Source organism: Elaeis guineensis, chromosome 1 (assembly GCF_000442705.2).
Source record: "Elaeis guineensis isolate ETL-2024a chromosome 1, EG11, whole genome shotgun sequence".
NCBI classification, from domain to species: Eukaryota; Viridiplantae; Streptophyta; class Magnoliopsida; order Arecales; family Arecaceae; genus Elaeis; species Elaeis guineensis.
This window is the reverse complement of record NC_025993.2, coordinates 150,619,729-150,635,503: the sequence shown is the minus strand read 5'-3', so window position 1 is coordinate 150,635,503 and position 15,775 is coordinate 150,619,729. Positions and strand designations below refer to the sequence as shown.

The 15,775-nt window shown below is 36.5% G+C and overlaps 1 protein-coding gene across 1 annotated transcript; it reads right to left on the bottom strand.

The window, feature by feature from the left end:
* Positions 1-2,684: 2,684 nt before the first annotated feature.
* Positions 2,685-13,183, bottom strand: LOC105061008 (triacylglycerol lipase 1). The gene is made up of 9 exons (XM_010944917.4): positions 12,885-13,183; positions 8,283-8,393; positions 7,914-8,054; positions 7,610-7,720; positions 7,351-7,494; positions 7,233-7,273; positions 7,060-7,136; positions 4,984-5,079; positions 2,685-3,280 (listed from the first exon to the last, which is right to left on the bottom strand). Exons 1-9 carry the CDS (start codon positions 13,008-13,010, stop codon positions 2,958-2,960), a joined length of 1,170 nt encoding a protein of 389 aa, XP_010943219.2. The 5' UTR covers positions 13,011-13,183; the 3' UTR covers positions 2,685-2,957.
* Between the last annotated feature and the right edge of the window lie 2,592 nt (positions 13,184-15,775).

Below are 15,775 nucleotides of genomic sequence, written 5' to 3'. Positions count from 1 at the left end.
TGCCATGTATCTCTTAATACTAATCTTAAAGTATGAGTCTAAAAGTCAAGGATTTTTCTATTGATGGAGTTATTAATCTCGTGATTAAAGCACTCTTTCTTTCTCGTTTTCAGTACATAACAATACATACTATATGATCATATAATATCATTAAATATATAATTAGGTGATACATACTGTAAGCTTTTTTGATACACACCAAGCAACGATTTAATATACACCTACAGCTAAATTGATACATAGTTTATCGAACTTATTATTCACCAGTACACAGTATATAACTAGTTAATACACATCTAGCAAAATATTCATCCAATATCCCAATACACACCTCTACATAAAATAATATATATTTTTAAAATATAATATTTATCAGTACACAGTATATAAACAAATGATACATACTAAATAGCTTATTGATACATATTGTTTTATTGATACACACCCCGTAATAACCCAATACACATCTCGAGATCCTTTCTTCTCTTCCAAATTTCTCTTCTTTTCTAAGATCTTTGCATCTAAAAGTTATCAAAATTGTGTATCATTTCACTTAGAGATGTGTATTGGGACATCGAATGAATATTTTGCTAAGTATGTATCAACTGATCATATATTGTGTATTAGTAAATATTAAATTTGGTAAACTATATATCAATTTATCTGTAGATATGTATTAGATTGATACTGGGTGTGTATCAAAAAAGCTTTTAGTATATATTAATAAACCATATAGTGTACATTATTTACTGATGTACTGTATATTGATGAATGCTATGTTTTAAAAATTATATATCGCTTTATCTAAATGTGTGCATAGGGACGTTGGATAAATATTCTGCTAGGTGTGTATCAATTAATTATATACTCTGTACTGGTGAAATTAAATTCAATAAACTATGTATCAATTTAGCAGTAAGTGTGTATTAGATCGTTACTGGGTGTTGTATTAAAAAAGCTTATAGTATGTAATATCTCGTTATATATTTAGTGTATCATATGGTCATATAGTATGTATCAAAATAAAAAAAAAAAGAGAATGCTTTAATTATGAGATTAATAACTTGTTAGTAAAAAAAATCTTTGATTTTTATACTCATATTTTAAAATTAGTATTAAGAGACACGTGGCATATTATGAAGTCGGTCTTATATGATCTTTTAAAGTGCCCATCCCATATAATTTTTGTTTAGCACTTGAGGTGGCTAGCATATGAAAATATTGCAAGCACAACACACTTCTCTTCAACATTTTAAAACAGCTAGAGTTTGGGCCTTGATCATTAAAAACTTGTCTTTTAAAAGTTCTTTGAGAAAGTTTTTATGCACCGCGTGTGGTACAATAAAAATGACATAGAGCGCACTACCCAATCACCTTGAAACATATAGCTACCGCTTTCTAACGCACATTTAATAGCGTATTTAATGCTTGCAGTTCTACTTTTTCGTTTAAAATTTTGAATGACAAAAATACCCCTCATGTTCTGAAAAAATTATGACATCCTATGACCATATTATTATATCCTATGATCAAATTATGACTTCACATATACAATAAGTCATAATTTTTTTTAAAATATAAAAAAAAAATATTTTCATTATTGAAAATTTATGAAATTTTTAAATAAAAAAATATCTTTTCCTTCCTTATGACATCCTATGTCAAATTATAAACAGGAAGTCATAATTTAACCACATGATGTCATATGATCACAGAATATCATAAAATTTAAAAAAATATATATTTTTATTATTTAATTTTTTTTAAAAAAATAAATTATAAATATTAAATATATATTAAAAAATAATAACTATATGATCCCGTGATATATTTTTTCCTGCACCAAATACGGTATACAAAAAAAAATTACTCAAAGTACCTTCCCAGACCGGTGCTTTTTCAATCCACCTCTTTTTATCATCCGGAATCCTATCACCTCGGAACAGGCGGAGGAGGCGACCTGCACCAACCCAATGAGGAACCTCACAAGCGTAGCCTCCCACCAAACAGACCTTTCTGGTAGTTTCCTGAAGCATAGTGAACATTCTGGAAAGGCAATGGAATTGAATTAGATGACATCATATACGTAGCTAACGGGGAAAGAGTGTTTTTCCCCCCCTCTAAATCCGACTTGTGCCCGAAATTTGGAGGATGAATTGTCATCGCTGTAGATCGTCACACCAGCCTACATGATCCAAGAGCCTGCCAACTTTAGAAATGCACTAACGTACATGCTCAGGGGAAGAACCATGTCCAGACATCGTAAATCCACTAGGCTATGGATGTGAGAAAACAAGAAACGATAACAGACCAGAAACATGAGAGATAAATAGCCAAGTTGAAGAACAAGCTAAAACATTTCGTAGAATGATTTCTACATTTATGAATGAAACAGTATCCTTTTCACTGATAGAGTTTTTTCCTTTTTTTTTTTAAAAAAAAAAGTCCAACCAAGATTCAGACAAAATTAAGTAATATGGTTCATACATAAATAGCCTATTCAATCGATATTTTCCTAATTTATCGGAATTGACTTACATTAAGCAAGTTACCATAAAAAGGGGGTTTGGAGGAAGACTGCTTACATCCCCCCAAATAGAGTTATTTATTTATTTACACGCACACATACACAAACTTGTAGTCTTTCCTTTTGCCCCTGGGCCACCACAGCACAAGTATAACTCTGTTGCAACTTGTTATACATTATACATTAAATACCGCATGTTATCAAGTTCCCACAAAAGTTACATATTTTATCCCACACATCAATTTCTGAACATGCGACCCTTAGTGTGGTGTCGTCTTCGTAGGTGCTTGTTCCTTTCCAGTATTATTTTGCTTTGCACTCTTTAACCAGATGGCATGAATGCCATCCTACAGTTACAACACTATGCTAAACTAAAACAGTTATGTACAAACAGCTAACAGAAATCAGCACTCTATGATGGCTAAGCATTCTAATAGCTGCTGGGCCATCCCTGAGATCTGAAGAACCTTATCAATTCACCATATACATCATCTTTTGCGTTCACACTCATGATGAAATCTATGTGCCCATACTTATCAATGTACAACAATTCGGGCTCAGATCTCAACTCCTCGATGGTGCGCTGAACATCAGTAACGTCTGCTAATGCATCACTACCTCCATAGCCCATCCATATGGGCAATGAGGCTGGTATGTCTGCCAAATCAAATGCTGGTGGATAAAAGCGCCCATAAGTTATCAGGTTCTGCAACAACCCATAGTCATACTTTGCGAAGGTGCCTGTCCGGATCACTGCCATAGTAGTATGGGCATATCGTCAGATGAAATTTAAGAAACAAGCTAACAGCATTACTGCTGCAAGGAAACTTTACATTTGCTTCATTAACTAAAATTTGGTCAGTGTAACTGCCATGATGGATAACTGAACCTTTTTTACTTTTGCTATGATGTACACACAATGCAGTACCTCTACACAGCTGGCAAAAGCTCAATGTATAGAGTATGAGGATGATGTCAGCAGCACTCTTTCTGTTATGAAAACATCGAGTGGTTTGACAAACAAGTACTGGCACTGGCAGGGCCAGTCATTAATCCTTGGTCCATCACAAGGAAGACAGTCCAGTAAATGACAATGAAGAAAGTGGTTGAAGAGATATTAAAAGATTTTAAATCCAATCAAATAAATCTACGCAACCGTCACATTCAACAATAAGAGGGATCTTGGATCACACCCAGTGAAAACCTAGAGTGCACTTCGTGAACAAATTTCATGCTGCAAGTGCTTATTAAATGGCAACTGATGGATAGAGGACAAATTCACAATGAATCGATAGCTACCACAACCAAAGTGAAATAAAAGAAAATTATTCAAGAATTGGCACAACTTCAATGTGTTGGAAACACCACCAATCATGCCTTTTCTTTTTTAATCATATATGACGTAATCTACAGAGCAAAATCTAAGTTAAGAGGTCTGTGGGGAAGGATTGAACAGATTTTGCAACTGGCCATCAACTTGGAATCAACCTTCAGACATTTGCTGTTGAATCCTAGTCAAGGTAAATTCTAGGCAGGAGTGACCTGCTATGAAATCTACAAGATTGGCAGGCAGGCGAGAAGATCTACCTCATAGGTCATTACTTAAGCTCAGGCAGCTAAGTAGCAATCCTCCGAGTCAATTAAGCAGTTTCAGACATACTGAGACAGCTCCAAGTCATAACTCATATGTCAAAAAAAAAGAACTCTAAAAGGACCAGCTGATGATATAAGGTTGGCAGGCAGCTGACTATATCCAACTCATAGGTCATGACTTAAGCTCATGCAACTAAGTAGCAATCCTACAAGTCAATTGAGCAGTTTCAGTTATAACTGAAGCAGCTCCAAGACGTAACTCAGATGTCAAAAAAGAGGAACTCTAAAATGGCTGGTTGACCATGCATCAATCTGCCAAAAATAAGAATTTTAAACTTTTGACTTTTGTTTTTCTTTTTCCTTTTTCCTTAGTTGTGCTAAAATTTGTTTGAAGGGTTCCTTTTGATTGGGTTGCCAGTTTCTTCAGCGTCAATGCATGGTTATCTAATCTGGAATCGACTATTCTGACTTTCAGTTGATATTCATTGTGTATGAGTTTGTAGCCAGTACACAAATTTTATATTGAAATATATCATTTTATTCTGCTAATTTATATTCTCTCATCTTCTTGTCTCCTATACTTGTCCTAGATAATCCATATTTCCTCTACTCACGAAGATATTTGGGAAACAATGTAATTTTGCACCCCTAACTTCAGCAAATTTGCATCAATCTTCCAAAGAACTTAAAGAATCACCCCATATATAGAGAATCCCAAACAACCAGCTGGAAAAAGCACACATACGTTAGATATATGCTGTAAGCAGCTAAAGGAAAATTTCTAAAAGCATGTTTCATACTTGTAATTCTATGCAGTAAGTAGATATTAGCATAAACATCCAGCAAGAAAGTTAAAAGCTTACTTTGAAAAAGATGGTTAAGGTTTTTTGTGGATGATGGATGAGGTTCATACTCCAGGTAATAGTCTAACCGAGACACATTGAAGCAACAATTTTTCCCTGCAAAATAATAATCATGGTACTCTTAACAGCTAATTACTCAGAAAGGAACATCATGTTGACAAATCCAAACATGTAGTTATTTTATCTTGGAAAAGATAGCAAGGGATAAAACAGGAAGATATACAGACGAATACAACCATGCATAAAATTAGCAAGGAAAATATGCTCCACACAATTTGAGTAAGCATGTCAGAGGTGTTTTCTAACAAGAATTAGCAAGGGATAAAACAGGAAGACATACAGAAGAACTCAACCATGCATAAAATTAGCAAGGAAAATATGCTCCACACAATTTGAGTAAGCATGTCAGAGGTGTTTTCTAACAAGTATTAGCAAGGGATAAAACAAGACATACAGAAGAACACAACTATGCATAAAATTAGCAAGGAAAATATGCTCCACACAATTTGAGTAAGCATGTCAGAGGTGTTTTCTAACAAGAATTAACCACATATAACAACTAAATGACGGAAGCTTATGATGTAATGTAGGTTTGCAACACCAGTTTCCCTACCCATGCTAGTACAATGCTGGTACAATGTCGGTATAGGTCCATTCATAGTATTAATACTTGGTACACTCCCTATACCAACAAGTATTGGTTTGCTACTGGTTCAGTATGGTATTTGGCTATCTTTTGTCAGATTGTCAGATGACTAGGAAAGTCTAGAATCAAGATAAATGACTAAAGGTCACATAATACAAGTTATACAATACTCCCTAGAGAAGGTGATACATATAAATACTCCTTGAAGCAAGAATAGGCAGACCAGATGCAAAAGGTTACAAGATCATCATGGGAAGGTCAGAAGAGAAGGATTCTGTGCTAAACAAACAGAAGATAAAAGGAAAGTCTAGAATCAAGATAGTTCACAAATATCATAAGTGAAGGTCACCAAGCACAAGTTGCACAATGATCCAGGGAGAAGATGATACATGTCAATATGTGAAGACATCAAAATAAAATCAGTCATAAGAACAGCAGCTGTCACATTTGTCCCATGCTAAAGAGCATATTGCAGCTTTAAGATGTGATGACATCAAAGATGTGATGATATCCATTAGTAACAACAAGAGCTATCTGCAGTGTGTGCATGCAGTAAGAAGAGCAATTAATGAAAGTAAAACCAAAATGGTGAGGTTTGGACGTGGAAATGAGGCATATGCAGTCTCAAGATGTGGAATTTCATCCTCAAAATATTGTTAAAACAAGAGAAGCATGGAGATGATACCACATACAAGATATACTTGGGTGCACCTTTCTAGAGATATTCATTGACAGGAATTCCAAAACTAGTTGCATTAAGATTTTCAACACATCACAAACCTCAGCCCAATGACACATAAGACAGACCTAGATGAAGCAAAATGAATCTTTGTGCCATTCATTCATGCCATTGTCAAAACAAACTAAAAAGAACCCAATTACTTAGGTTACATTTAATTTTTGTTTTTAATGTTATGCTTGCCCTTCTATGTTCCCAATACTCTACCTTGAAGTTCAAAGAAAATTTTCAGCAGTGCAGGTACCTTTTTCCTCCTTTCTAATGCATGTTGGGGTCTGACTTGAATAGACCTTCCACAAAGTCTAATATATTAAGCTTGCAAGGGATGTGTTTTTGTTGGTGCAACTGAATCTATTTGAAATTTACTTGATCCCCTTTTTATTTTACTTTGTGGCACACATATGTATGTGGTTAGTCCAATGAATCAGTGTATCATACATAGGCATTGTTGTGTAGAACAAGTTTAGCACAGTAATCTAAATAAACAAGCAAATCTTATGAACCATTAGTCAAACTGAGAAGCCTGTATATTTAGCCAAACTGAATGTACAAAATTGTTATTAAGAAAAGCCAATTATGGTACCCATCCACACACAGCTTTTTAAAGTCAACAAACATGGAAGTGCACACTAACACAGAAAAATTGCTGGAGCATTAACCAACCAAGGTGTATAAAAGCATATAGGCAAACCTGTTATTGCAGATAGCAAGTCGTTGCAGTCCACCTGGCCATCACATACAGAATCCAGTATCTGAACACCAATATCACTGCCCACAATAATTATGCATCACAAAAATATTACCATAAAAAACATCAGATGAATTGGAATAAAGAAAATTTCATTAGGCAAAGGACAATCAGACCTTCTAAAATTAAGCTGATCAATTCCGACCGTGAGAAGCATCTGTCATGGAGTTAGGGGGAAATCAAATTTCTAATTTTAAGATTTTTCTCAAGCTTTTCAGGCATACAATGGACTACCTGATCAAGATGCATGCCAACTGCTCTAAGAACAAAACTTGAACTGATATGATCTAAATACGAAATAGGACAAAGAAGAGCAGCAGCTTCAATCATTCTAACCACATTTGGCATGGTGAAAGCAGCCAAAGCCATGATAGTTCCCTGCCAAAGGTTTAAAAATGAACATCAAGAAATATTGGTACATGTGCTATTTCAATGATACAAAAGCTGATCTGAATTGAATGTTGAAAATAATGACCACAAGAATCTATTATACCTGTGAATGGCCCACATAGAAAACTTTGGAATTTGTTGCTGAGTATACATAGGTTATCATAGCCAGCAAGTCATATTGGGCCAGTTCCTGCCAACTCCAATCCCAAAATGCCTGCAGAACAATTTGACACTCTCAGGTTGTACCAGCAACTGATGCACAAGTGCACAATTGACAAGGCACACGCATACAAGCATTCACACAGAAAGCAACATATGGGTTCATAATCAACTACATGTAAGCAGAGACTACATCAGAAATGCTTATGCAAATGATGAAAGCAATATACCATATTATTCATAATTACCTTATCATTCTCAGATAAGGTGACATGGCCATAACTCCAGCGTGTACCACGTACATTCCCTACCCAGACATCAAAACCATTATCAGCAAGGATGGATCCCAGTGACTCTTCCACAGAATTCACAAACCACGTGTCTCCTCCCTGTCCATGTTTGGATTTTATACATGTTAATGTATACCACACAAATATAATATACTGCAAAATAGCTTCCTAAATTCCAGGCTATTTACATCGTGAGACGCATCCAAGAGTACAACACAACAGTTGAATTCCAACAATAAACATAGCAAAAGAGAATATCCCAATAATAATCAAAATCAATCTAATTTAACAAACAACATTGATAATCTTGAATGGCATGAACAATACCTGAAAAAGGCCATGCTGTAGGAAAACTGGAGGACCAGTTTTTTCCCCTAAAGCTACTCTCCCATGTGGAATATGTTGAACAGATAAAAGGAAGCCATCCTTTGTTTCAACCTGCAAGTTATACTCTTACCACTGAACTATAATAGATGGTGTATTCACGAAAGGAAAACAAGCTTCAGCATTGATTACATAATCATATTGGAAGCTATGCCATAAAAAACATGCATAATATCTCACTGCCACATATATTAGCTATCTATGCGGTCTATGAAAAAAGACAGATGCACCAAAAAAAAGGGAGATAAAAGAATCATGAAATTATACCATAAAATTACTAAACCCGAGCAGCATAATATAATCGATTTTATCAATTTATTCAATTAAAATCACCAATTTAACAACTTGTCAACACATCCATAAAAACTAGTACAAGTCATTGCCCAACAACATATTGTACAACGATTTTATATTAGGATAGGCAATGAAAAGGGAGAAGATGGTACCTATAGCTAGCAAAATTAAGGAATGAAAAGATCAGATTTGAAGTTAAAGTGGAGATCATAGAGTTTAAAGAGTATTTCATAGAAACGAGACATATATTGGCCAAGGACTTGATTCGAGCAACGGAGCTTCATTTTCCAGTTTAATGAAAAAGCAAATGCATCAATGTAGACTGGATTTGAACAAGTGGGAAAACATTGTTATACACAAGTTAATTACTTCTTGACATATATACATATATGTATCTATTCTACCATATAAAGGCATGTCTGACAATCCGCATTTCCCCACCCCACTTTTCCCATCCCTCATGTTTCCTCACCCCACCTCTCCCTGTTCCATGTTCTGTCTGTGTGTTTCCCCTTTCTCTGCACAGCCATTAACTACACGGCCAGAGGTTTACTTCCCTCTTTTAGTATTTAGCAGTTATTTATATAATTTTTACCTTTTTATTAAAATAAAAAAACTCATGCTTGCACGTGCTATGTTCTGGTATATATTTGGATAGAGATATGACACTACCATTGGAGTAACTTCATAAGTTGCTCCTACTGGCAAATGACACATTTAAGCCCATACATTGGGGCATGTAGTCTTACATGCAGGGGGGTACTTTTGTCATGCAGCCATGCTATCAATGTATCAAAAGTGAAGCAATGCTTACAAAAATCATTGCAAGAAGAAAGTGCATTGATGGTAATGGACCAAGTCATACATTTAACATCCATATGTTACACCTGGCAATCTTACATGCATGGGGGTTTGTCACCTAGCCCATGCCATCAACACGCTCAAGTGAAGCAATGACTGCAACGAGAACTGTAAAAGAAAAGTGCATTGATGGCATGGACCAAATAACAAAAATACCCATACAAGTAATGCTATCTATAGTAATTGACATTGCTCCTCTTCCACAAATGATCTTTCAGAAAAGCATCTATAAAAGCAAATTGAAGTAAAAAGGTGTTAGGTTAGGTCTGAGCCTCACTTGACCTGCAACTAAACCCAGTTGCATTTTTATTTATGATTTATGCTCAAACTCAACCAACTAGTATATTTGTAGCAAATCAAGGCAGGTCAAGCTGGAATTACTTTTGGTCTTCTTTGTCTATTCTGTCTCTAAGTCAAATCTTGGAGTTATTCCTAGTCACGTTTAATTGGTTCCAATGAAGTTGACTTCAATTGTACATTGTACCAGACGGAATCCAACTAAGATGGAGCTTGGTTCCAGTTTCACAGCTGCACCTTAGGAGCAAGTTTAAATCCACGATATTAGAAAGATTTTAAAAATATACATTAGGTGAAACTCCTTAACTCAACCCAGCATGCACCACCAGTGGCAACAAAAAAAAGAATAAAATTTCGCAATTAAATGATGCAGAAGCATAAGCTAGAAGCTAGCTTTTGGTGGAATTAAAACTTATTTCATTAAACTAGAGCTAGAAGCTAGCAATGCTCCCTATTCTTCTCCCTCCTATATTAATTCTACTCTCTACTTGCTTTCCTTTCTTTCCAACATTGTTAATATTTTAACATAAAGAATCACATGATTTTTCTTACCTTAGTTCCTTTAATGGAAGATCTCTACAAAATTTTCGAGTGTGCACGTATTTGCATGGTTGATCACATCCTTCAAGACCTTTTATGATCTCTTGATTATTTATGTATCTCAAGTCTCCACATGTTACCAAAATGATCCAACAGTCAATACATCATACATCACATCCCAGATCTGATTGGAATATACACTTTTAGGTCTACTATATTAGTCCACCTTTCTTTTCCACTTCCTTCAACAGTTTAACACGAAAAGCACATGATGTTTCTCGCCTTTACCACCTTCAATGGAAGATATCCTCAGTTAATTTTTGATTGCATGTAATGCTGTAGTTGACCATATCCTTCAAAACCTATTATGGTCTATTTATTTACTTATATACCCTGAACCTCGACATGGTATCAAAATGATCCAATGGTCAACAACATATGTATCATATTCCAGATCTGATAATATATATCTTTTTAGGTCTAGTCGATCATTCCAACCTTTTTTTTGCCTTTCATTATGTTCCTTTCTACCTAGAAGATCTCTTATGGAGATTTCGGTCTACAGGAACAGTATGTTGTGCTATATATGGATGGTGTTCGAAGGTGCGCCTCCATTCTCTTCTTTTATCTTTTGGCCAACACTATATGTTTCTTCATCAAATAGACTTCTTATTTTTCTAGAATTATATTTCTGGGCCCTACTTTTGTGTGTGAAATATAATGGATAACAAAGAGCAGGAAACTACAATTCCATTTATGACGGAAATTCACAAATGTGGCGGGAGACTAGATTTGGCCGCCTCACCATGTGCATCAAATTGGCAGACTTGATGGAAAAGGTAATCACCACCCTTGTCCTTCCTTATTTGCTTCTCTCACCTTGTGCATTAATGTTTCCTCTGCATCTTCCCTCTTTTTCCTTTTCAGTGGTTAATGTAAATTACCCTATGGAACTTAAAAAAATCAAGCATTAGGCCTGTTGTACCACAAAAACTTACAAAGCAGAACTTCTCATAATAATCTTAAGGAAAAGAACCTACATCCAATTATCGCATGGGAAGAGAAAAATTTTCCTCCACCCTTTTCTGTTTATGCTTCCATTCATTATATGGTTTCCTTGGATCTTCATAAAATAGAAATTCTGGGCTTTTTCTTTTTATTCTTTTCCTACCCATCTCTCCTCCTACCTAATTTCCTTCATGCAAGATTTCCATACTAAGATTTTTAAGATATCATCATGTCCATGTCAAATCAATGCTAGATTTCTCCTACAACTCCTCATCTATTACAGAATGGATTGCATTTTATGTTACACCGACTCACCCAACAAATTATCTTTGATATACCAAACTAAACCCCCTTATTAACATCTAGTAGCACAAATAACTTTAAGTTCAAGATGATTCCATCAATGTCCCTCTTTTCCTTCTTGGCCTTTGCTTAAAAGACTCTCATTGGGCCATACCTTGCTATTAGCAAGCTTGTCTCAAGACATCCATCAGTCTTACAATCTTGAGGCAACAACACCTATAGAGCTACTACATTGGCAACAACAGCAGCAGGGAACACAACTAGACCACCTAATTACCTAGACTCATCCAGCAGACCCGGACAATAACCAGCATCCAGACCATTCATCAAGAAGCCTCTCCTCTCAGTGAGCACATTGACCAATCACTGGACTACTTTTTACCTTTTCCATCACTCTTGTGCCTTCCCAAGACTTCGACACTTGGAAAGTGTTTCTCAGAGGCCATGAGGCAGGAGAGTTTCATCACCTGAATTGTAGTTTCATAACACCTAAATATCCTACACATATGTCTCCTTATAAGTAGCATTGCCACTATTGTCGCTACATCTATTTGTCCAGAAATCCTACGTGCGTGTTAGCGCATGCACGATCCATCCTTCTTCACAGTTGACCATAAACATATCTTATCGTATCTAAAATTCATAAACCGAAGAAAACAAGTCAATCACGAAACCCCACTCCAATCAGCAATTCTTGTTAAGATAGGTCAAAATGATTATAATACAGATTCTACAAATATCTAACTTCTAAACTATTCAAATAAGAGTATGCTACCGATCACGGCTCAGTTCAGCTGGGATGTGGCAGTCAGGGTTTGGTGCCAAACAAATTATGGTCGGTGGTGTCAGGCCCCGCCTGCGCTCAGCCAATCACCGAAGTGGATATCCCCCAGTGATAGCGGGTGATCTATAGCTTTTGCCTTAAAATAATCATCATAATTCTACAACAATATAATAATATATGGTCCTCGTCAATATCTGATTACAGTAATCTTCACTTGCCATCAAGTAGCGATTCTAACTTTCCTTGTAATCCAGACACCTGATTCTTGAAATCCCTGGTTCTTGATGACCAAAATCCATGCTCAAGAACTCACACTTTCACATGGAAAATCTAAACTATCAAACGAAAATAGCATTGTCCACAAACAAAAACCCTTTCACAAATTTAGGGGGAAAAAAAGACGCTAAAGATGTGATTAAGTTTTGGAGTTAAAGAGGGAAGCAAGAAGGAAGCATTACAGTGTGTTCCGAGCAAGGGTAGCCCAAAGGTCGAATAAGCTGAGCGCAGACACCGTCGGAGCACCGGACCGTGCCAAGAAGCAAGAGAAGGTGGAGAAGAGCGAGGAGAACGGAAGCTCTTCCCATCCGGGAGTGCCGGCGACTTCGAGGAGGCGGAGGATGAGACCACCGCGCCGATGGGAATAGCTCGCGCTACTATCCTCTCCCGTGGTCCACTCACGAGGGCAGGAGAACGGATCAAGATCAAATCTCTTACATAATGGCACTCGGATCCGATCACCTCCAGTAGGATGTGACGTTTCACCCCCTGTGGGACCCTGGAGCTGGGCCCTTGCCGGCGTACATGGAGGGTGCTCCGGGGTCGGACCGTGCCGTCCCTCCCGTTCTCGAGGTGGTGGTGGAATCTGGGCCGTACGATGTCTGCACCCAGCTTCAATTCGAAGCTACCGTTCAACCGTTTTCTGGGCTGGTTTTTTCTCTCATCTTAAAATCTTGAATAGTGGCTTTACATGTCCCACCATCAACCATGGTACATGATTAGCGCCTCAGTGTTGCACGTGACTGACTAATGATTACAAGCGTAATCGGTCCAAAAATTATCATTAGATGATGAAATAATGACAGTAGGTTACAAATTACACATTCACACATGGCCTATTTGGGTGCTTCATGATTGATTATGTCAAGTGGTGTGCCATATCTCCAGCAAAGGGGAGGAAAAAAACCTCACCTTGACTCCTTTCTTTTGCAAGCCTTCTCGCACAAGCATACAATGTCTGCAAGGAGGACCAGAGCAAGATATTTATCTTTGCAGTCTATTAAATTATCATCTATACAAGTTATAACATAAGTAGGTCGTGATCAATAAGATGAACTTTTAATTAAAATAATTTCATATAGTTTGGCATGCAGGCGTGATGTGAGACTATCAACATAAATGATTTTTAGTTCTTGTGTGTTTCTAATGAGATATATTATGATCTATATATGGGATCGTTTTTTGATTTGCATATTTGGTTATTGATTTTAGATTTGAAAAAAGCAAATGCCTTTTCTTCCGAGGGGATCCTTTTCTCTCCATACATAAATTTTACTGTTGTTGTTTTCCTCTAATACTCTATTTAAGAGACGAAAAAAATGACAAGGCTAAAAGATGTTTGTTATGTTGATGGAAGAGGAAAGGCCAAAGTCTAATCCAATCAAGCAAGATCCTCAGGCATATATATTGGAGAGAGAGAGAGAGCATAATTCCAGAGGTTAGTGTTAATTTAGTTCCAATGAAAGGTGAGATAATTCTAGGGGCATGAATTATTATCAATCTCCTAATAGCAACAAAGGCAAAGGGGCACAGGAGCCTTAGAGATTCCAATTCCTAATAAAGAATTCTTACAAGTTGGATAAACAAGGAGGTTTCAATTTCTTCTTTCATTCACAGACTTATGGTAAGAGTGGAAAATGTAATTCACATCAATGCATGCAAACGGCTTCCAGTCTCCAAACCTACTACAGTTGCATAGGTTCTTTGTTTTCTCATTATATGAATCTCTCATATCCAAGGGGGATCGCTTATTGCCTTATAGTAGTAGTAAGATTACTCTCCAACTTTTGTGGTGAATGGGACATCTTAGATGAGAGCTATGATAGGAAGTCTTAGCGTGGCAATGCTTTTTATTTTCTAGACCAAATCGGTTAAATGATTTATTTATTTATTTAGTCAATTAGTATTCTTGCAATTGTTCAGGTTTATTTGCCTAACCACTGTATCCCTTTCTTTGCCTCAATGAAGAGGACTACCGATCATCTCATGATCGATACTTGAAGGCACAATAGTTATTATCCAAAAACACTATGATTTTTTATGAAAACTAGATAACAACCAAAATGATAAAATTGGCCAAAATTAAACTAAATGAGATGCCAAAGGACCTCAATAATATCTTTACATAAAGATCTCTCTCTCTCTCTCTCTATCTCTATCTCTTCCAATTTTTTTTCTTTTTTTTTTTTTTATCGAAAACAAGTGGTAGTCCGGCCAGACTCAACTTTGCAAGGGACTTGCCAACTCAACGCGTTGGCATCCCCAACTTCCATCCATATTCACAATTATGCCGAGAGTAGCTTTTTCCTAACCACTTCATTAATTTACAATCTTCTCTTGCCGTATATCTCCTTGATAAGTACTTCTTTAAGTGAGATTTTCATGCCACGTCCCTGGCACATCACGTCACTTGAAAAATAAAATGATAACAATCTAACATAGTCTGTAAGCTATTGAGTTAGCAAGTAGGAATTCAAGTTGGCATGGCTTGTTGAGATTATTACTATACTCTTTATTTTTGTTGGATGGATGTCTAATCAGGCACCATCTTTCAAAATTTTTTCAGTACTGCATAATGCAGTAAAAAAAAAATAAAAAAATAAAAAATAATCAAAATATATGGATCAACTATAAAAAGACTCATTTCTATAGGGTATTCAAACTTCACTATGAAAAAAAAAAATTACAAGAAGAGCTCTCACCTTCAACCCTCATACATCCAATTTCTCCCTCACAAAAGCTCTCTCTCTTGGAAGACCCCCCTGAATTCCTGAAGCGACCGCTATCTGCTGTCCAGGAGCCTTGCTCTTTCTCTCCTAGCATACGATGTGTACTCCCTCTCTTTCTTCTCACGGGGTTTGGGCTTCTCGGTTCACGCACGAAACTTTTCGTGCATCCACAGGAACAGTCGAACCACTCACCCATCTGTTCCCATATACATACCCTTTTAAAGGGCTTAAACATCAATTAGAGAGGGATTAGGAGTCCTAAACAAAGCCAAATAACCTTCCCAGCCATTGGATCAGGACCGCAGGCTACCCACGCCCTTCGATCACGCGCCAGTCCACGAAAC